Genomic DNA, 23,695 nt, shown 5'->3' on the forward strand with positions numbered 1-23,695 from the left:
GCCCGCACCCCAGCCACTGTTTCCCACACCTGCAGTTCTTGCATCCTTTGCTGTTCTGACTTGGTGATAATTCGGTATAGCTTCTTTGAGATCACTGGTAAGAACGAATAGCCAACGGACAAAACTGATCTCCAGAGGATCTGAATCACTCACAGACATGTGTGCTGCTCGTTCCTCTTTTGTGTTTTGAGGCCAGCTAATTATCCACAGTCCACTTACTGTGTGGCATTCTGATTTTTTTTATCTTTCTAGTTTTTTTAATTAAAATGTTTTGCTGTACCAGGTCAAGTGCCAAACCAAAGCTTAAGGATATAACATCACTGTTACTTCTATTGAAGAAGCATTTGCATAAAGAATAGTAATAGCATTACAAGATCTGTTTTCCGGAAGTGTCTTTTCTGAGTAGTAATTATAGTCAAATATTTATTAATTTAGTCCTATATGAGCCACTTGGATATTTTGCTGAGGATTGCAATCAAGATGACAAGCATGTAATTAACCCGGGTAATTGCTTTTACCTTCTTTTAACATAGTCACTCTGTTAGCTTTCTTCCTGTTCTTTGGAACTCCCAGGATTTATTGAGAATCATAATTGGAGATCAAAAAGAGGTTCCAAAAAGCTCTTTTAAAAACCTGCATGCAAGTTATCCTGGCTGACTGATACAAATCACCTAGCTTTACTACCGCTGTTTAAATTTTTCTTAAAAGTACACTGTTAGTGGAAAGTATTTCACCTTTGTCCTGCATGATAATACTTACCTATTTCCCCAGAATACAAAGCTATTTATTGAACACATTTTTTAAAGCACTGTTAACAGTTCTTACATTTCTCTTTACTAATATCATTGTTAGAATTTGCCTTGCACCTACATTCAATTGCCTCTCTCTTTGGTGGCAAAAATCTCTCAACAACACTTACATTTGTTTAACTCCTACATTTAATTAACAAAGCAATATTATCTTCTCCTTTCTCATCAACAGAATGCACTGGTCGGGCTGTTACAATTATTTTCACTTTCCCACTACACTAGTATGGCATTTGAACTATGTTTGGGTTTTGTCCTGATTGCCTTCTAAAGGTTAACTGATTGAATGTTCATTAGCAACTCCTAATTTATATTTTTTGGTTTGGGTCCTTTCCTCAAAGGCCTCAAAGGACTCATAGTTATTTTCAGTTTTGTGAAAATCACTTTTTAAAAGTAGTAGCTAATTATATTACTGATTTGCCCACTTTTCTGTTTTTTATTACAGAAGTGATCAAATTAGGACCACTTGTAGGTTAATAAGAATTTTAATTTTGATGATTGATTTAATTTTTATTAGGATGAGGTGTACTATGAAGTTCCTTATATTTGACAGTCATTTTTCTGATGTAGAAATTCAGGTGTTTGCACAAATTGAATGGTGTCATTTCAAACAAATATATTTTTTCATTACTAATTTCAGTTCTGATTCTTTATCTAATGAGCCTAAACTAATAAGCTTGGTGTGAATCAAATTAAGAATGCATATGATTGAATTTTGAGCCAGTTAACTTTTTCCTTTTACACCAGTGCAACACTGATAGACAAAACAAAAATTTGAATGGCAATGATAGCAAACAAGACACATTTCAGCACATGAATTTGTTGGTGTTGGTCCCTTCTACACGACTGAGAGCTGGTGTGTTGGCAGGGACCACTCGACTTGTTGGATCTCTGCCTAGGAGATCCTAATGTATCGTGTCACAACTGTATTACCTGCAATTTATTTTACAGTATCAAGCTGTATTTGAAAAATATTTCTGAGACATATACGGCTTTATCAGGAGTTCAGAAGGCTGTAACCCCTGACACTCTGTTTGGCACTGGCTGCTGCAATGTGGGGTTCACATCATTTGGGTTGTCAGTAGGCATGTCACTGAGTACAGACTCCCCTTCCTCCCCCCATCCCAATGCCAGTGGCATCCAACCTGAGAGCTGAGGCCCTACATCTTTGAAACATTCTGTTAAGAACTAATAATGCAAAAGCACAGGCTGTAGTCTATAAATAATTTCATTTGGCTTGCAGTAAATTGACCTTGTAGCGCATCCTTGTTTATTCTTAAGCTCATATCTGGGAGAATTTCTATTAACAGTTGCTGATGAGTCTAAGTTATCTTTACTAAATGCAGTATACTTCAAAAGTAGCTAGGTTTTTTGAACTGCTGCTAACCCACTGGGAATTTGAAATAAAAGGGAAAATAGCAAAGATACGGATCAGACTCTTATTTTGTGTTGTGCTCCTTGCAGTTGCCATGATTTACTTCACTATGGGAGCTGGGCTTACCTCAGTGATGTCAGCAGAAATGCGATTGACAAACCAAGTGCAAATGTCTGTTGGAACAGCAGGTCAAGCAAAGAGTAACTTTATTTAACAGCTGAAGCAGGAGGTCACATGCTATTAACTGTCGACAGATGTAACTTGAACATCACAAGCATGACATACAGCTGGTTAAAGCAAGAAGTTGCAGAAGTCTCAACCTAACAGATGTGCCAGGCTCTGAAACTTAAGACATAGTGGACAAATGCTAGTGATACAGTCACAGCATAATAACAAGATACTGCTGGGCAGATTCTTCTCTTGAAGGACAGTTAGATTAATAGCATGTACATGTTTTGAAGTTGACAGCAAGAATACAGGACCTGTTTTCTAAAAGGCGGCTGCTGACTCTGGTGCGGCTTCACCATCCAGTGGTTTCACCCGTCAAACTTGTTTACATTCCTGCTTGTATGTTCCATTCCCTCCCAGTGGAAGTTTGCCACTCCCAATGATGCCACTAAAAAACAGTGTCAGGTGGAGCTGTGGCCTGAGCCCCTGTAAGGATCTGACTTAAAAACAACAGCCAAAAAAAAGAAGTCATGTTTACCTGTATCATTTCAGGGATCTATTGGCAGGGCAGCCTCACAAATAGGCACCATATCATTACTGAAGGAGCACTGAGCTGGAGTACAAAATACAGAAACCCAATGGCCAGGAGCAAAGGGAGGCAGAAATTTCTTAAGGCCAAACCATCTTTGAAACCATGCTGATTACAAACATGCTGCTTGAGTGCTAGAGTAGACATTAATGACAGAACGCAGCTGGAAGGAACAAACTATCTTCAGATTTGTTCTATCCAATATTATCAGCATGTTCTCCAAGAACAGGATTTTCACTTCCAGTAAGAATCCAGATGCTGAAACGTACAGAGTGATGAAAGAAGGAGCTCAGAGATATGGGACAAGAGAACTGAGCAGACTGATGTCTGATACTGTAAGTGGGAAGAAACTAGAGACAATGATCAACTGACTGTAGAAATCGTGTCTAGTACACAGTGGTCACATAATAGTCTGTCTTTTGGTTTCAGCTGTTTTACTCATACTGTTCTTCTCATCACTAAGTAAATCCTTCACTAGCCAGTGCAGACCAGCTGGGATTTTCTTGTTGGTTTTAGGAATGAATGTTCCAACACTAGCAGCAAATTTTTCTAAGTAAGAAGCACTTACTGGTATGGCTCTTTCTGTCTGTACAACAAACCCTTGCTTTGACAGCTTTTAATGCTCAGTAGTTAGACACTGTTTAAATTAATCTGTTTACAAAATCAAAATTTGACAATATATCTTTTCTGATAAGCCTCTTTTTAAGCTTCTCACTTGGGATTATTTAAGGATGATGTTTGAGGCTTCTCAAAACCACAAAGAATTACCACTTTTAGTGGCATAGTGCCAGCTGATAACACCTAGCTCATATAAAATCAGGTGCAGCCACTAAGTTAGTAATAAGATTTAACTTCAAGGGGCTTTGACTTAATAATTTAGTGCTGCTTTTAATTTTTGTATATACAAAACCAATAAATTGTGTTTTTTTAGAGAAAGAGTGACAGGCATTTTAGGAAGACCAAAGGCAGACATGCAAAGGTGTTATTCACATTTGCTCATTTCAAAAAGGTTTTCTTTATTTCGAGTATTTCGAGATCCTGTCATTTTCTCATCTCCTGTGGAGTTCAGATGATTGCTAGTTCCCAAAATCTTTGTATTGTAATAGCATCTTCCTCCCTGTATCTGAGTGATACTGTTCAGTAGCAAGAATCTGTATTGGTTATTTTAATATTACAATTGTAGTACTGAAATCATAAGGACAAAAGTATCAGTCGAGGTGCTGTTTGTAATGAAGATGTGCTTTCACTTCTACACAGGAGTCAAGTTCAACATCACTAGGAAAAATGTGCAGCTTTCTTAGCAGATGTTCATTGAGTAAAATGAGTCCCATGAAGCCTTCGCCAAAACTGTGGTGTTTTGGCAAAATTTAAAATGTTTAGTGCAATGAATTTTATACAAATTCAGTTTTGAAAAATCTTTATTTCACTTCCTAATGGAACAAATGCTTTACTATCTGTTCCTTGTAAAATATATAAATACTCATCAACTCATTAAAAAAATACATAAAGCCAGATGGTGCAAAGAAAATGTTTCCATGGAGTTGTAATTTACAATTTAAATAGTGATTAGAACAGTATTCTTGTTGTCTAATTAGAGAGTACTTGTGTTCATTCAGAAGTGTGTGTGGAATAATGTTGATTACTCTTGGTAGGTTTACACCCTCTCATTATGACCGAAGACCCACACAAAGAGAATCAAATAATGAGTGGTGATTTTAGAACAGTAAATGTGAGGCAAACAGAGCCATGACATTAGACAGGGAGAAGAACATGAGGATTCCAAGAACCAGTGGTTGTATCAACTCAGCAAAGGTGCGTGAGCGGCTGGGGCAGGGGAAGAGAAATTCTAGAAATGTTTGGCAGCAGCCATCTCTGAGCGTCTATAAAGACTGTTGTAAAGGAAATAAAGCTGCGTTTTCAAGTTACCTTGTCCTGAGAAATCAGCCAAGTGCATTGCAATGGCTGTTCTGCTCCTGGTGGTGGTTGCATAGCCTGCTTGTGCTGGATGGTTTGTACTTCTGACGGCAGCCAGGAGGTTGTGATCACAGTGAACACCAGAAGGTTTTTAAGTTTGGCACAGATAATAATACCTTCTATCCAGGGAGCAAAAAAACATTGATAAACTTTTGTAGGTTAAACATGCAGACATCTCTGGGTTACGCTTCTTGCTGATTCATTCAAGAGTCAAACCAGGATGGATGCCTGTCTAACTAGTTTGTTACATTTAAAGTTGGCTTTGTTGACATGGAAGAATAAAATCTTGTGCAAATCAAATCTTGGAGAGCGCTATGTCTCACTATCTTGCTGTGAAATTCTTTGCGCAGTTGTTGCCATCACGACCTGCTAGACACCTAACATGGATCTGATTATGACAGAGGGTGCTTGCATTGCTTGTTCAGTTACATGAACTGCTGTCTTGCTGATGGCCACTTCTTTTGCATTACCATCTTTTTTCTTTTTTTTTTTAAAGGTACAAAGTTGTTGCAAAAGGTAGCTATAAACAGGGCAGAAGAAGCTTTCCTATTCTCTTGAATCCATTTACCATTAAATTATAACTTCAAGCCAGGACATCAATACCTGTCTGCCTCAAAGCCTCACACTTAAAGTAACAGCAATATGTGGCAAGTGACCATCAGATTGCTTTCCCATGCTGATGCAGGGAGTTGCTACAAAACATAGCCTACCTTTTGGGCCTCCCAAAAATCTGCCTGGAACAGCTACCAGAGGCAGACTGATGCTCACAGCAATGAGCTATGTCACTGAAGCCAGGATTAGACCTTCAGGACTCTAATGACTTCCCCAGGGAGGAGAGAGAAAAAAGGATTAGCAGCTAAATTACCACCAGTTACAAGTTAAGACAGAAGTTAAAAACTTAGTGGAGAAATCAAGCTAATGACTGGTAACAGAAATGCATTCAGCAGCCTAAGAAGGTGTCCCTGGCATGGTCCAGTAACCTCCAAACACCACAGATGTATCTGCAAGGGAGACCTTTGGCTACAGCGGGAATGAGACAAGCTGCACAGCATATCAGTATTTTCACCGGCATAGAGAGCAAGTCAAGATCTCTGTCTGGTTTATAAGTCATCTTTGGAAAAAAATTAAATCTCATTCTGGTCTTGCTGAGATACAGCAAATGACATACAAGCTTCCCATATTTAACATGGAATATGTCACGCTGGTGAGCCAGCCATCTGTATCGAGGTGTCCTGCTTTGGTATGTATGGTCTTTTCTCACTAAATTTTTTCCCTAACATGACTTAGCCCCTGGCTTAATTCTTTTTGCCAAAGGATAAAACCATTTTACTTAACAGCTATTTACTACACAGTTAAGTCCTTCAGAGAGAAAAAGAAAAAAAAAAATCCTTAAAAAATTCCCCCAAACTAAAACTAGTCTCATTGCTCATAGCCTAAGTTACGCAGCAGCAAATGCAACTCTTGTGCTTCTACAGAACAAACACAAGAGCAGAAGACACTTAAGCTTTTACTGGCCTTAAGCATCAAAACACACCTGTGGCTGAAATCCATTGAGGTGATCTCTCACTGCTTACAGTAGGAGAGCAGGACCAGGCACTACGCCAAAGCAAAGAAGGCACTCCCTATCCTGGAGGCATGGTCCCACTCTGAAACACAGCTCTGTAAAAGACAAATTTAGGACTTTCCCTCTTCTTTCAATCAAATGGGCTCTGTTTTCCTAGCTGCAAACTCAGCCTGGAACTGGAGAACCAACTTGGCACTTCACCATCAGTCGTAAACATCCTGCAGCCAAAACCAAAGCATTACTTATATCTGCATGGCCCCGGGATTCTAAGTGGGCCTCAGATATGAATTCATGCTTGAATATATGTTTGCTAGTCATTCTTAATATAAGGTTAATACAAGGTGCTAAGTGTTTCTAACATCCTGTTTTTTACAAAAGGAGCTATTTCTGATACTTCACAGGGCCATGTTGCTTTTAGGTAACTGCAATGGAACTAAGAACTTCAGCAAAGAATTTTTATGAAGGTCTACTCCAAGCTGACAATAGCAGGGACTTTATTTTGCCATTAACTTTAGGAAATATGGCATGGAATATATAGGAGGACCAAAACTGTTTAAGGAAGAAGATGCCATTTTTACCACTTTCCACTGGCAAGACCATATTGGAAAGATACTGTTGCACAGAAAGAATTCTGAAATTTGAAAATACATAGATAGATAAAAATACTTCAAAGTAGACTTTTTACTGTGTCTTTTCAGCACAGCTGACAAAAATAAAAGAAGATCAAGATGCCTAATTCTGCTTCATCTGCCAGTTTCCTTTCCACAGGAAGAGATCTTTCTTGATCTGGGCAGTTGGCCAGTTCAGAGTCCGATAGGCTACTCCAGTTAGGAATAAAGCATCTTTGATGCCGTTTGATTTATTTACAAAAATATACAACCCTGCTTCTTTGAGCACCGTACAAATCAAACAACTGGAGACAGTTTCTTTAAACACAGCTCTTTCAGCCAGCACCTGACCCAAGAGCCCTTTTGCAAGGCTTCTCCTACCTGATCTCCACAGAGCAATACATTTCATGCTCCTCACCGCCATTGGCTACACCTCAAAAATCTAATTGACACACCAAAGTTACCAATGAGCAGTTACACAGCTATTGCCTGCCCCAATGTGGGACAGACTGCTTAAACTTCCATAGCTCAGCAGTGAGGAGTTGGTGACAGCCACACCAAGATTACTCACTTAACTAATGCAACGCGTACTTTCTCACAGCAGGCCCAGGGAGATGTTCAAGAGACCTGGAAAATACAAATCAGTGGGTGATTTTTACTGAGCAATATCTTCCTGCAAGTGTAGCTGTCTGGGTGGTACCTACTAGCAAACCAATAGTTAAATGAATTGGAACAAAAGCTAAGATAGATGCATGAAATAAGTTTTCTATACCTTTAAAACTCAGCCATACATAAAGGGACTGAAAATCCCACCAAGAAGTCTTTCTAAAAACTCAGACAGCCAAACAGATGCTGTTAAAGGGTGCAACTAATTGTTTGTGGTGGGTTGACCATGGCTAGATGCCAGGTGCCCACCAAAGCTGCTTTACCACTTCCCTTCTGCAGCAGGGCAGGGGGAGAAAATATGACAAAGGGCTTGTGCATCATGATAAGGAGAGGGAGAGATCACTCAACCAATTACCGTCACAGGCAAAACAGTCTTGACTTGGGGAAAATTATTTATTGCCAATAAAACCAGAGTAGGTTAATGACAGATAAAACCAAATCTTAAAACACCTTCCGCCCCACCCCTCCCTTCTTCCTGGGCACAGCTTCACTCCCAGATTCTCTATCTACCCTTCATGTCACACGTTGTCTCTGCTGCTCCTTCCTCCTCAGGGGCAGGACTCCTCACACTCTTCCCCTTCTCCAGCGTGGGGCCCCTCACATGGGAGACAGTCCTCCATGAACTTTTCCAACATGGGTCCTTCCCACAGGCTGCAGTTCCTCATGAGCTGCCCCAGTGTGGGGCCTTTCCATGGGCTGCAGTCCTTCAGGCACAGACTGCTCCAGCGTGCGCTCCTTTCCATGGGGCCACAGGTGCTGCCAGGTGCTCCGCAGGCACACCCTCCTGCTCTGACATGGCATCCTGCACAGGCTGCTGGTGGATATGTGCTCCATTGTGGACCTCCATGGGCTGCAGGGGGACAGCCTGCCAGACCCAATATAGTGTTTCTTTTCTCCCACACGTCCATGGAAGAAAAGCTAATCCTCATTTCCTCACTTAAAAGAATTCCTTTTCAGTCCTGTGATTAAATCTACCTTTTCAACTTCAGTTTGGTACCCTCAGATATTATTTAACTGACTGAATGTAACTTTTCAAAAGAAATTTCTTGGTGGGGGAACAGCCATATACAATGCTTCTCTGACAAATGCAAAGATGCAAGTCAACTTTTCCCTCTGAGTGTGCATTGCAGCCGGGGACACATTTGCCTTGTGAGGGTGGAGCTGGTAGGCAGCAGGTTGTATATTAATAACTGAGAGGGAAAACGTTCAAGAAGGGGAAGGATGTCTACCAGTCTAGACAGAATATTAATGTCAGCAGCCAGCACCTGTAGGGCTATTATTACTTCAATAAGATCCAAAGATTATGAAGAAACATTTATGTTCAGTCATTCCCTGCTGCCTAAATGAGTCTGGGTCCCTGGTAATTGTATTTCAGCTGTTTCCAGCATCCATTATTACCTGCAGAACTCCAGAGGCCTTGCATATTCATGCAGCCTCTACTTAATACCAAGACATTAAGTAATGGTTTTACTATTAGAGTATTTTATTTCAGTAACTAGCCCTTTTTATCATCATCTCTGCCAGATAGCTATTCAGCTGCAATTTGAATCATAAAAAGGGCCACTGCCTCAGAAATGACACTAGGTGGATAAATTTCCCTAGAAAATTATGGTCTCTCAATCAGAATGGAGAGAGCTCCATCCTACACTTGAGACAGATAGTGGTCTGCATATGGACAAAGCAGATCACCAGCACTAAATCTAAATAAAAAAGAGAAGTAAATAAGTAAGATATGCCAAAATGGAGGGGGGGGAAAATAACCAATGAGCTTAGCTGTGTGTTGCTGAAGCTGTGAAGAAAAAAGCAGGAATGCATCAGGAATCCAAAAATCACTTTCTGAGCAATGGTTGTTTTCAGATTACAAGTCAGAACATGCTTTTTGCTTTTCAACAGCCACACTCAATCACTGCTTAATCACAGCCCCAGCAGCATGGTTGTATTTAAAAACTCTGCCAGTCCAAACCAAAGCACAGCATAAGGAACTACAGGCCTGAAGAGCATTGAAGTGTGTTTGATGGCCATAGATGGAATTAACAGGTTTTGTTTACCTTACCTTCCTACTGTAGCGAACAGGTCACATTCAATGCAACTGTACTTTAAACCACCTTGTAAGGCTTCTTCAGGCAACCTCAAACCAAAGCTGTTTTGGGTTGTGTTTTTTTCTTGTCTTTTTTTTTTTTTTTCCCTCAGAAGTGTTAAATAGCTGGAGTTAGCAGTACATGTTATTTACAACATTTCAGCTAGCCGCACATTAGATGTGGTTCCGAGGATTTATCTCTTTTTCAACAAAACAGCAGCTCAAGAGCTAGATTTACTGCACTTGTGGTTCCACCTTTCCCCTTGTCTGCTCTAACTGGGGGTTGCCTCTTGAAAAGGGCATCCTCAAACAATCTCCTCCCATTATTTCCCCTTGCACCCCCATGGGGTGATTTAGATCAAGAAGCCAATCTCATAGAAAACTAATCCACAAAAACAAAACATGTATTTCCATAAAATCAGCTGGCAGCTACATGAGACTAACAGCAAAGATGGTGGGAGCACAGTGCTGGGCAGTGCACAGCAGGATGCCCTTTGGCAGCCATCTGCAGTTGCCCCCCATCGGGTGTAACCTAAACCCAAAACCTGCTGGAAGAACAGACCATCATTCTTTGGTCACTTATGACTCCCCACTGCAGACATCAGTACAGCAAAGTACCAAAAGCTACAGGAGATACGCTGCATTAGAAAACACAGCTTGAGACTATCACCCTGCTTTTTCTTTGATGCAGTTTTTGTTTGTGAAAAATGCTGCGCAGAAGGATTTTAATTATTCTAAATATTTAATTATTATTATTACAGGACAAAATCCAGAGCTGCCATGCTCCGTAGTGGCAGGGAAGCGAGGGACCTCGTACTTTGAAGACTGGTTAAGTCATCTGTAGTACTCGTCTGGCTTTCAAGTATTCCTTCCACCTCGGGAAAATGCAACAGAAAAAACTAAGTAGGGATGGTAGGCATAAAACCAATCTTTTCCAAACTTAAATGAACAGCCATCAGAAAAGTGTCAAGAAAGATTTTTTTAAGAGTGAACCCACAGTGGAAAGTCTGGGATGGGAAACTGGAGAATGCAGGAAATGGCTTGTAGGAAACAAACTGGATTCATCTGCGTGTGGAACTTAAGGAGCTTGGTAAGAAGCATCCTGTTTTGATTTCTGAATTAGGGTCATAGTGAAAGTTGAAATATCTTCTTGCATCATCACCAAAACACAAAGCAACGAGCACTTACACCCTCTGCATAAAATTTGCTTCTCTGTCATCACATTCATACATCAACAGACTTTAAGTCAATACCTATAGGAACACAAAAGAAAGTGAATCCCATTGACTGCAAAGTAAGCTAGCTAGCAAGCCCCCAAAGCTCTGACATTTAAAAGCTTACTAGTATTTATAAAATACTTGAAGATTTACACTTTTAATTAGCAAAACTGTACATTAATTCTAGCTGTTTTAGCTGTTCTTAATTGGAAATTTTCTTCATATGGGAATAAAAATAACAATAAGGATGTAAGTGACCTTTCAGGAGTCATACAAATCTCAGTTGATTTCCAGGAAACTCAGTGGTTCCCTAGCCTGAATTTTGGCTCCTACCTACAGTATAATGAAAAGTTTATTTCAGAACACAAAACCAGACATTACCCAAAATAAAGAAAAAAAAAGTTGCAATAAGAGAAAACTGGGATACCTGATCTGATGGCAAATAAGAAGATTTTCCTATTTGGGATTAGCATTGTTTTTAGCCTGAAAACTGCAGATTTGAATCATGCCTGAGCTGCAGGTACAGGGGTTTTAGTTTCATTCTCCCACCCTAATTTCCTTAGTAACCACACAGGGCAGCTAATCAGTTTCCTCCCCACCCACCTGCACCAAAGCTTTGGAAACCAGTGAATAATTTTGATCATATTTGACAGAAACAGATTTCAAAAGTTACTAGATTCCAACAGGCAGTCTGGAGACTATATGGCCTGGCCACGCCAAGTCATGTCCATTTTGTTGGTCCCTGAGGAACAGAGATACTGAATTTGGCTTGCCCAACAAGTTCGTAGCAATGATAACTCTATTAACTGCTGATACAGCACGCAACTTAAGAACAGAGAGGAGGTGGATGGAGGGAAGACTGAAGATGCTGTGGTATGAGCAAGGGTAGGAAATGTCAGAAGAAAGGATGAAGCTCAGGGAACTGTGGTATGGCCAGATAAGTCAATGCCATGGGAAATCAGTCTTCATAGTTTTGCTGTTCACAAAATAAATTAACAAATGCACTTCCTAAGTATGTGTTATCTGCCTGCTTTAAACATCCAGCCATAACACTAAGGGAAGTACTTACTTCATTTCACTGGATTGCTGAAATAAACTGAGAAACCAAATGCTTGCTGGAAGTGGAGCACCATGCTGCCATTGAGCAACAGTGCTTACTGTTCCATAGGATTTCCATGAGCACATGGCTTCACGTTAGTCCAAGCATGGCAGCATGAAGGATTCCTTGCCCAAACAAACACTAACCAAGATGTTAGCAGTCTTCTATTAAACTCTTCTCAGCCTCCGTAACAAGCTTAAAGCTGATACTCTTTAAAGTCAAACTTACCTCCCAAGCAAGCCTCTCCGGAACAACAGAACTCTTTGCAGTCTCTACCATGTTCTTCCAACACAGCCCGAACAACCCCATTTCTACTCCCTTTGTATTCAACATGGAGATACCCTCCCCACAAAATTGTTTCTCCAGCTCAAACATCAGCTATTCTCACCTTCTCTGTCCGCTCCTTTCCAAGATAACTCTACTATCCCACCAGGTAAGACTTCTGCCATCCTGCAAATGCTGACAAAAAGTATTTGTCACAAGTTAATTTTACCATAAAGCAAAATAGAGGACCCATGACCATGAGAAGGGTTCCCCCCGCAATTCATGCTGGAAAAGCATATATAGTTCTGTATATAGAATGCTCTTTCTAGACTCAAGAGAGTTCACTAATACATCTCCTCCCTGGCCCAGAAAATGAAGTCCATCCCACATAATTTCTAAAAAAGAGTTTTACGCAAAACCTAGGTCTTTTCAGGAAAGTACCAGGCAGTAAATACTGCATATGAAGTTTCCAGCTAAAGATTAGAATGAAGGTAACCTCTGGTGTGACAAAACTAATCCATCATAAGACATCCACAGCAGAAAGTATTCTACTAGCTCCTGAAGAAGTTATGATTTCATGTTTTCAGCATGAATGGAAAAAGCTTTAGCTGGAGTAAGAGATCAGGAGGCCAAGTTGGCTTTATAAAGTACATGTCCGCATTCCAATATTGTGTACATCAATAGCCGAAAATTTTCACTAGTGAACACAGTCTTAAATCAAAGCCAAGTGGTCAAAGTACACTCACTGATCTTTAGAAGATGTGGGCGAGGCAGAGGCACACCTTGCATTACATGACCCAGCACTTCACAGCCACTGCATAAGCTATTGCTGTATGACACTTCAAGAACAAGTCTGTCACAGTCTTGTAACATTCTCTTTAGGAAATACCCAAAGTGGCATGATTTTTGAATGTGTGATTTGCGCTAGTGCTGTTTTTGTACAGAAGCTAGTGATTTATAATCTCTGGAAAAAAATAGAGGCTTTTAGTTCATACTCTATGGCTTACTGCGATCATCTCACAATCCACACTCAATACACATTTGGTTTGAGAAATACCCCACTGTAGCAATTTCAAGAAGTTTTAGTTTAACACTGTAAGAACAATGTTCCCCCTTGAAATGGGGGGAAGACATGTACATTGCTAAGATTGAAATAAACAGTGTTTAATAAACCCTCAAATACTGACTGACATTCAGCAGACACTTTCTAGACCACCTTAGGAACTTCCCATAGTCACCCTACTACCCTGCACTGAACTTTCCTCTTTCCTGAGCTCTCCAGTAAGTTTAACCAGGTCAAAACTGCACAGCTTCCTCCCTGTAACAGTCTGTAAAAACCTAGCATATAACTAGAAAAGCCTTGTCACTGCAGATTGTCAAGTTTGCTATGATTTAAAGCATCATTTGCAAAATATAACCTTAAACATACATTCTTATTTCAGGACAAATACATCAAAGTATATTTTATTGACATTCTCCAAACAGCCCGCTAGAGAGAAATGACAATATTTAAAACCAAAACAAAACACAAAACTGTAAAGCTTCTAGCTTGCGTTCAGTGTAAAAACCTGGAGGTAAAACAGAAGCCTGGAGTAAAAATATTAAGTACATTTCCAATCCCACAGTGCAGAAAACCAATAACAATGCCATTTACTCTACATTAGAAGTGTTTCCATGTTCAACTCCACATATATGTTTCTCTTCTATATAAACTTCTGATAACTTATGTACAAATAAGATGTCCAATATCTGTTCTTTAATATAAATATGTAATCTTCATGACTGAAACATTACAACAGTTTGAAGTATAGAAAAAATCCATTTAATATTTTTTCTAATGGCAGTGTTTAAAAAAACCCAAAAAACCTTGAACCCAAATGACCTTAGAATGATAAGCATTTCTTCACCATAAAAATGAATTGCTCATTCAACATGCAAAATATTGCATACATAAGTCGCTAGAACTACAATAAAAAAGTCTGTCAGACATGTGCTGGACAGCCCATTCTAGCAAGTGCTAGCTGTAAGATCATACGCATCACATAAGAAAGCATAAGTACTAGTGTATTTTGAAATAAAATGCTACAAACTCAAGTATTGTCCTCACACTACCAAGACTTAAGGCAATCAAGAGTTGGGAAGCTTCAGTTTGGCATAGTTGCATTAAGGTCTCCCCCTATCCCCATTAATACATTTATTTTTAACATACTAGAATTTATTTTTAGAGGGCTGCTGATAGATTTTTGCTATACATATTAATACAACTCAGTGTGAAATAATTAACCAGCAAGCCAGTTTAATATCCCCGATCACACTGAGCAGATCCAATTTAAGCAAGTTTCTCCACCAGCTAAGTTTTCCAGCATGAATTTCTAAATTGGTATGAGAATAGAGAAAATATTCAACGTCCACCCTCCCAGTGTAACTGATTTTATGACTTACATCCATTCTTGGGGTATTCTAGAATTTAAATGTTCAAAATAGATTTGACAGTCAAATAATATTCAGCTTTACAAAGGACAATTATTTGCAGTAAAAATACTTTATATATAAACATACACACAGTAGATCAAAGTCAACAGGCATTTCTTTATGGCTTTTTTCACTGAGGTACTGTGTAACATCCAGCAACAGGATGCAAGTGTTCATATGCTACGAACGCCACATTCGTAAGCTGTGCCACCAACTCATGACAAATGGCAACAGATTGCAAATCCAGCTTCACTGCAGGATTACAGAAAAAGTCTCCCCTTCTGTTTGGAGGGTCTCAGTGCAAGCTACAGAAAGCCTCAAAGGCAACTGGCATAAATGGGGAAAGTTAAAATCAAAGTCTCACTCTATTTAAAGGAGAAAAAATACTCATGGCAAATTAGAACCTCACAGTCAGGCCATTTCTTACAATTTACAGCAAACATTTGGGACTTAATATTCCAAGGCAGCAAGGGCATATAGCACAGCAGCCACACAGTAAGACTTGAAATGTGTAGTTAAGCTCTTGCATCTGATTCTTAAGCTAAGTGCATGCACAGGCTTAGACCAGCCAAGCTGCTATTATAATACCACACAAGGTGAAGTGCTGCAAGCCAAAGACAAACACTGTCGGAAAAGATGAGGTTGACAAGCACGTGACTTCAGCTGATGCCACAGTAGAGAGAAAACCCCTGGTGACTACAAGTTTACTCCTCAGCTGTAAAAAGCTTATCTGTGAATGCACATTTAGTTGCACCTTTCCCCGTTTATTTTATATGAAGGGGAAATGCAGATGCATTAAGTTCCTAGTTACAGTACTTCCAATCCTAGTACTCTTAGCATAAGGAGAAGAGTTTTTATATTAAGGTAGTGATTGTTGCTGTATGTATTTAGTATTCTACCTTTACATCAGAAAATAATGGGGTTTTGTTGTTTGTTTCTTTTTTAAATTAAGTGGCCATACAGCAACTCCAGCCTAGACTTCTGTTTTATTACACCTATGCTAAAAATGTGTTTCTGCAATAAATACTGTTAAGAGTGAAATGGAGGTTCAAAATATGCTCAGTTAATCATGGCAACTAGTTACTTCCAGCCAAGGCTTTTTTTTAATCCCACAAATCCACTGAACAGACTGCAGATGCTCGAGTTCCTTATATGAGGATACAGCACATTTAAAACTCAGAGCTTAGCCACATACAATTCATACTTTAATTTATATACACTTTATAATATATCACCACTCAGATCAACAAATTCGTCATCCCTGTTGACCAAGTCATCTTCATCTTCCAAGTCTTTCCAGGTGCTAGTGGGTAAAGCTGGTTTGATGGACTGTCTCTGAAGTAAAGCAAATGGGAACAAGGATGACAAACGGGCAGAATTTCTCAGCACTGGAACAGAATGTAAATCTCCAGAAATAGCTTGACTATGTTCTTCATCCATTTTCACCTGCAAGCTTTGCACTTCCTCCATCAAGTCCAAAATGTTGGCAGCTGTAGCTATTGTACCACCACCATGAAGCTGGGCTTCAGGAATCCATCGTAAATACCGTTGTGCCCAGACTTTGATTTCAGGGCCATCAATGCAAGGTAACAGAAGACCATGATAGTCAACAGGTTTACTATGCCAGCTATCATAAAACTCCCTGAAGCTATTAGGGGGTTCATCTGAAGAATTTATGAACTTGCCAATTCTTTTACCCAGAATGTTTTTAATTAAATGATCTGTTTCCTCCCTGAAAAATCCTCTCTTCGTGGAAGATTTTGTTTGCGTCAATGGCAAAGAAAGTTGCCGCTGATGCTTTAAGAGGAAAGAAAAGAAAAATACACTGAAATAAATACTGATGGGACTTTAGAAAACATCTTAAGAGGAAGAAAAACATAACTTGTATTCAGAAAATACTTATAAGCAACAAAGTCACTTAAACACAGCCACTGCTTTGCTATGTAGTCTAAAACTGTTACTCTTCAATGGCTAATACACAAAATACTTGCACACAGCATACTTAGTATTCCCAGATACCTTCCCTGCACTGTAACTGTAGCAACGAAGTAACACTGAATTTTTCTTTGCAAATTCAAATTTGTAACTTCATTAACACTGAAGCATTTTTCTTTGAAAAAGGAGAATTCTTTGCATACATTGAAGTATTAGATTCCCGTTTAATTTAAGCTAGCCACACAAATCAAAGAGCACTTAATTTAGAAGTTTTTATCCAGTGGTTCTTCATTGCATCCCACTATGTAAGAGTTCTCTGATTAATGCTGTAGATCATACTGGCAGTGTCTCACTAGAGAATGCTTTGTACAGAACAGGATTTAACTAACAGGTATATTACAACTGAAACACAGTACTCCAAACAAACTTTTCTTACTGAATTTGTGCTACTTTCCAGTAATGAGATGGTCGACCCATAATCCTTCAGACCCTAGACAGTTTCTGTTATTGGTGGTCCCCCTCCCCCTCCAAGTGCAGGCACACAGTCCAATTGCACTCAGTCAAAATTAGGGAGGCAATTATAAACCTGCTATGTATTTCAGGTAGGTACTCCATGGAACAACAAAATAAACTCACTTCAAACATGTCAGAGCAACTCACCTGGATGTTAAGTCCCATAAGTTATCACTACACTTGCACAAAAGTATGAAGAAAACATCCCTAAGTTCACAGCTATGCAGAGTAACTGTAAAACAGTGATTTATAACTGAGGTGGGTGCAAATTGTATTCTTATGATCTAGGTGAGTCTGAGGTGTACATGTATTTTGTCAGTTGAAAAACTTTGCACCAATACTTCCACTGCGAATACACTTGAAATATGAGTTGTGCAAAATACTTTTATAATTTAAAAAAATAGTTAAGCAGCACACATCTTACTTTGAATCGTGCAGTTTTCCGGTGACTTTTATCTGGTTTTGGCTTGTCTGCATAAAGAGGGTTGTTCAGGAAAGCCTGGGCCTTGGGGTCAAACTGCACAGACCAGTCCCACACAGTAAGAAATCTGAAAGGACTGCTTTGTGTATTGAGGCTTTCACCACTCTGCCAAAACAAACAGGTCACAATTAATACTGCTAGAAAGGAATTCTGACCAAGTCAAGGTGAAATTAAGCAACTGGCTTTTCACAGAAGAGGCCAGAGTTGCAACATCACTCATGATTTCTATCTATTCAATAGCTGAATGTTATTAGATGCAAGTGAGTACAGACACAAAGGCTATCTATATATTATCCTCCATAACTTCAGACAGTACTTCATTTCAACAGCGCAATTAGCACCAAGAATGCTTTTCACAGTTGGAAATAAGATTAAATAATCTAAGGATTATTAAGGAAAATAAAGTTTTAAAAATTGGGCAGGAGATACACTTGAATTCTTCAAATACAGGGGGCATATTAGGATTGTGGAATAAACCTCTCCAAACTTAAAAATTTAACTGCACTTACGCAGTGCTACCAGTTTAAGTTTTATGACCAACACTTTATTTATATGCAAGACAGTGATCTTACTTTGTTTTTTTTTTTAGTCTCTGTGCAGCCTTACAGAGGATACTCCCATTGCTTCCAGCTTCTTAGGCCAGAGAAAAGCAGGAACCAAATATAAGTCAACATTCAGGAAATGTTGATTTTGGAATACAACAGAATATACTATACAAGTATTTTGTAGATAACTTATTCTGCAGGACAGCAGGATATTCCTCATCTGTTAAGGAGCTCCATTCTTATTGAAGAGCAATAAACATGAACCTAGAGCCACGCATTAAAAGTAATATATTCCCGAGTTGTTTTCCTTTTGTCATCATAAACTCCTAAGTCCTGAACTTGACTCCTTTCACCCCAAACTGCATTTGTTCACCCTTCAGGGCACCACCCTTCAAATAAGTATGAAAAACATGCTATTAGGAAATTTTTTTTTTTTTGAGTGTTCCTTGCTTGTTGGTCAAACCTGTTGTCCAACACACTGCATCCACAAAATAACAAACCCTTACCGTATTAGTGTCTTTTTGATGTTGCGAGTTGAAGAAGAAAGTGCTAAAAATTGGCACATAGAGGCTGTCTGACAGGACAGTTAAGTAAGTTTCTGTGAACTCAAATGCTGGAGGATACTGTTGTACCAACTGCCAAACACAATTTAGCAGGAGCAGAAAAACAGGAGCCTAAGAAAAGAAAATACTGCATCAGTTTCAGAAAAAAAAAGTTTTACCATGCAGACTATTTATTTTATAGTAGTTAGTGTCTCCAAATAAAAATAATACGAAAAGCAATCTGGTTAACTACAGAACTGCTGCATATAACATTCACTAAACTCTGAAGCATCTGAGCTACCCTTGGCCAATTGTTGACAGAAGAGATGAACACTTTCTAACCTGAATTTGCACACACTAGCTTGCTATGAAATTCGCTGCTATGCAGCTTTTAACATTGGCAAAGCAAAACCAGTTTATAGCAATTCTTGATCAGAACTGGTCAGTTGACACTTATGATTTCTATTCTTTAAAGCAATCTGATCAATTCATATAAACAAAAACGGAGACGTGAGACTGCAACACTTAACAAGACAGCAGAAAGTTAAGCTCTAGATGTGATAATAATAGGCAATTCACCTGAGTTATTTCTATGGACACTACTACCATTTAACACAGTTTAAAAGGACATGAGATACATGTCTTTCAAAAGACTCAAGATTGAATGGGAAATTTTACATTTGTTCTCTTTACTTAAAAAGACATTGCTGAACTCTAAACAGAAAAAATAGTGACGCTGTACAAAACATCAACCCATAAACCAAAACGAAGTTAAAGATCCTCAGAGTAACTGGAACTTCTGGACTGACATCTAAAGCCCTCCTTATGCCAAGTAAACTTTTAAAAGTAAGGAAAGTAATAAAAACATCATACCTCCTCTTTGTCACTTCTGTGTAAGTGGTTACAACGATCCAAAAAGCCATGTCCTCCAATCACCCACTCCTTCTGAATAAGGCTCTGAAACCCTGACTTTGTTCTGCTGTATGAATCCATCATCACTTGAACCAGACTAGAGATTACACAGCACAGATCAGTAGCACTCTCTTCTATGGAAGAGAAGAGAAACCACATTGCCTACTAAGCCATGCCTAAAACTTTGGGTAAGAAGGCAAAGTATTGTTAGCTTCACATAAACAAAATTGTATTTCAAGATCAGAGAAGCACACAATTTCTTGCAAGTGTTATACCATCAGACAGAAGTTAATCCATGTTTCCAATACTTCCCTTTGTAAAAATGTAAGGTTTCTTGTACACTTATACTAGGATAATACTTTAACAATAAAACCTGCAAAACCCGAGCTTTTATTACTGTAACTTTGATGCCTACGCCCTTCAGTCTCACACAATGCACATACTGTCCCTCCTGCCCTATGCTACCAGGTCAGCTATCTACCCTTACCCTTCCTATCCTGCATGCAGCTTTTCAGAAGGTGTCAAACTGCCTCCTCACGCAACATGCATTCTTCACCCTTCAGGTGCCTTCTAGAAACATCTCTTCCCCATGATAGGTTTCTCAAATGGCAGTGTGTGGAAAAAAACCCCCAACTAAATCCAAAAATTACTAACCCAAAAATAGCTTAATGGTTAACATTGAGCTGGTTTTCCATGTGATTACTCAATCTAGGAAAACAAACTGCTCAAGATGTGTACAATAAGCATATTCTTTTATGTAATTTTAATAAAGAGACTACATAGTATTCACTGTGTATCTAGAACATAAAAATGTCCTTTTAGAAAGTTTTCATGCTCTATGTTCTTTGTGTAGGTGTGTCCCCCCATCCCCTTAAAGTACAGCGAAAGGTCTAGGAGACCTTTTATAAAATAAGTTAGGAAACAGGAGTGCATAAACAAGAGGTAGCATGACTCTCCTGCCAACTTATCAGCAGCTTTCTCATCCACAACATATTTCTCTTAGCCTGGAACTATGCTTTCCATATTTTTCTAACTACAGGAAGCATTTCCAAGGGTGTGAGATTTAGGTGTCTGGTACCTTGAGTACTTTATGAATTTTACCAGCCTCTACGGTAATTATAAACTTAATGCTTATGATACATCCAAAGAAATTAAAACAAAATTTGAAAAAAATACATAGGATAATGTCATTAAATTCTTACCTATAAGGAGAACATTTGTATGCTGTCTTTCCAGACACTCAACAACTTCTATTGCTTTCTTCAAGACTCGCCTGTTGTGGTACAGGAGAAGATAGGTGAACATTTTCATAGCATTTTTACAATTCAGTTTCTTACATTAGTTTCCCCTAAAACAGGTTAGAATGTTATACTACTGAAACTTGACTAGTCCTTTAAAACAACAAAAACCATGCTCAACTTGATTAAGTGAAGGACTGTTTAGCCTCAAGAGCAAACTTTCAAGAGGTATCTTTACTTGGCCATTGGTCATGCATTTCCAGTTATCTTTGTACATTTGTAATACAATACTTTATTCTGGATTGATAGCATCCATCACACACACACTGAAGTATTACAATTGCTAAGAGCCAAATCTTTATACTGGAAAGCGTCAACATCACCACACTTATGTTTTCATCTACTACATACTACATTTCTCCCATAATGTGGTTTTAAGAGGCAGAGGGAAGGATCAGCAATCAGATCTTGTAAACATGCAGACAAAATTTATTCAGAGATTATCATTACACAAGGAAGACTGAGTGGAATTAAAGATCACAAAACCAGATGTAATGCTGTTGGTTTCTAGACTTAACTCTTCATAAAGTTGGTTATTTTCAGCAAAAGTTTGCACACAATTAGGATTCGCGTAACTGCTTAGGTCACTAATAGAAGCTGACAGTTTATTTCGTAAGTGTGGAGTTGTCAGATTGTTCTAGCATCTAGAATAGCTGAGAAGGCATTCCTACTAACACCAAGAGCCAAGACCAGGCTGATCCAGGAAGCAACTGGATCCAAGTGTGGAAATGACCAGTCTCAAAACAACATAAATGTATAAAAACTTGGGCTGGCATTTAAACTACTTGTGATCTTGGTTATGTCAATGCATTTCTCAACATATGATCTCCATTAGAACCTCTCATTCAACATACATTTAAATTCTGGATTAAGGAATGAGTAACTACCAATATTTATTGATTGTTATTAAGACTAGAAAGAACTAAAGCTGACTGCAGAACACTGCAGAAGCACTTCATGGTAACAAGCTGATCACAGAATAAACTGGCAGACAATAGAGCTAGCACAAAGTAACACTGAAAACAAATAAAACCCCTCAACATTCCACTATCACAAGCCTTAAGTTAGCCAACACCATTCCAACACTTACTCACTGTGGACTGCTGAGAGAAGAAAAAAGAACTTGAGGAACAATCAGGAGAGGAAGGGGACAAAACTGAGAACAACTGTCATTTTATAAATCTTTGGTGGGCTAACATCTTGAATACTGCAGTTCATCCCGTCCTAAAGGATATTACAGAAGTAGAGAGTACAGAGAAGAATGGCAAGGCTAGTCAGAGACAAGGAATAGGTTTCATGCAAGAAACAAATAGGATTCTTCAGTTTGGAAAGAAGGTGACTAAGTGCAGGAGGGAAATTACTGGATCAATGGTTTTATTAGGTTTGCTGGAAGAGTTGTAATTGGAATGATCTGCTGCTTCTCACATCCTTTAACGTGGGAGGTTTAACACAAGCCCGCACTGTAAAAATACCATCTCAAGTTGTAGAAATAAGATAGATAAATGGGACCATAAGTCTGTCTTAATTTTCTTTCCTACCGGAGGTGAAGAATGTCGTCATATGTCAAGAAACTAGATAGAAAACCCACTATAAATGCATCTAACAACAATTTGAAACCCAGAAAGTTACAGATATAGCAAACCTGATTATCTCTAGCCAGTTTGTGCTCTCCAGTAATGAAAACCATTTCACATCAGTTGCCCAGAAGTCTGTACTGTTATCTGCAAAAAAACCGTAACGAAAAATTATGTATGTTCACACATATGTAGTGCTAATTAACAGCCATCCATTGTATCACTCTTCAGTTATGAACTGTTATAAAACAACCAATACTAAGGAGTCAGTAAATCCTACTCACTGCTAAAGTCAATACCATATAGCTAAATGAGGAAGTAAAGTAGTCCTACAAACACCAGTAAAGTTTTAGAGCACCATAGGCTTTTAGAAAAAGTATGCTGTAGGTTCATAGCAACCAAGTAAATAAATCTGTTGACAAAATGGGAAAGGAAAAGAAAATAAGTTTAATCAGAGGTGATGTTTCTTCCAAGTTCCAGTTGCCTTTACTCTAAAGCATGATTTATATAAAGCTTAACATAAGGAGGCTGGATTTTGAAAGTCATTACCGTTACAGCCAGAAACACAAATGGGTTTTGAAGATTACACAAATTTATGTAATGTAAGACTACCTGAAAAAGGTTTCAAACAGTTTTCACTGCAACTGAAGAGGCATTAAAATACATCAAAAAGGGAATAGCTAAGACAAACCAGGAGACCAAGTACAATACCACAAAGTCATTAAGTCTTATGAATGTCACTAGGACTTTTGTAGCTTTTTTAAATGCAACCTAAATCTCTATTGCTTTTATTTCTATCAAAGCCAGTATTCCGAAACTGGAAAGCTCTCACAGGCTGATACAGTCAGTTAAAACCAGAATAGATTACTTTTCCTGCATAAAACAAACCTTGAAGCCCAAGGTCTACGACAGTTCTACTACTGCAAAACAATTGAGGTGTACCACACTTCCCTCCCTACCTACCCTTTCCCCCACAGCTTCAGTTCTGCATGTTCTGTATAACTTCTGTTCACCTC

General features: G+C 38.8%; 1 protein-coding gene across 1 annotated transcript in view; it reads right to left on the reverse strand.

Moving 5' to 3' along the window:
• Window positions 1-13,973: 13,973 nt before the first annotated feature.
• MTMR12 (myotubularin related protein 12) overlaps window positions 13,974-23,695 on the reverse strand; it is a 36,300-nt gene continuing 26,578 nt past the window's right edge. The window contains exons 11-16 of the mRNA XM_010563990.1: window positions 22,748-22,826; window positions 21,010-21,080; window positions 19,769-19,941; window positions 18,860-19,027; window positions 17,752-17,913; window positions 13,974-16,676 (exon numbers count right to left, since the gene is read on the reverse strand). Coding sequence (XP_010562292.1) covers window positions 16,101-16,676; window positions 17,752-17,913; window positions 18,860-19,027; window positions 19,769-19,941; window positions 21,010-21,080; window positions 22,748-22,826 — 1,229 coding nt within the window. The 3' untranslated portion in view covers window positions 13,974-16,100. The remainder of the gene's footprint in view (window positions 16,677-17,751; window positions 17,914-18,859; window positions 19,028-19,768; window positions 19,942-21,009; window positions 21,081-22,747; window positions 22,827-23,695) is intronic.

The sequence above is a fragment of the Haliaeetus leucocephalus genome, unplaced genomic scaffold (genome assembly GCF_000737465.1).
Source record: "Haliaeetus leucocephalus isolate CR32 unplaced genomic scaffold, Haliaeetus_leucocephalus-4.0 Scaffold174, whole genome shotgun sequence".
In the NCBI taxonomy this organism is placed as follows: Eukaryota; Metazoa; Chordata; class Aves; order Accipitriformes; family Accipitridae; genus Haliaeetus; species Haliaeetus leucocephalus.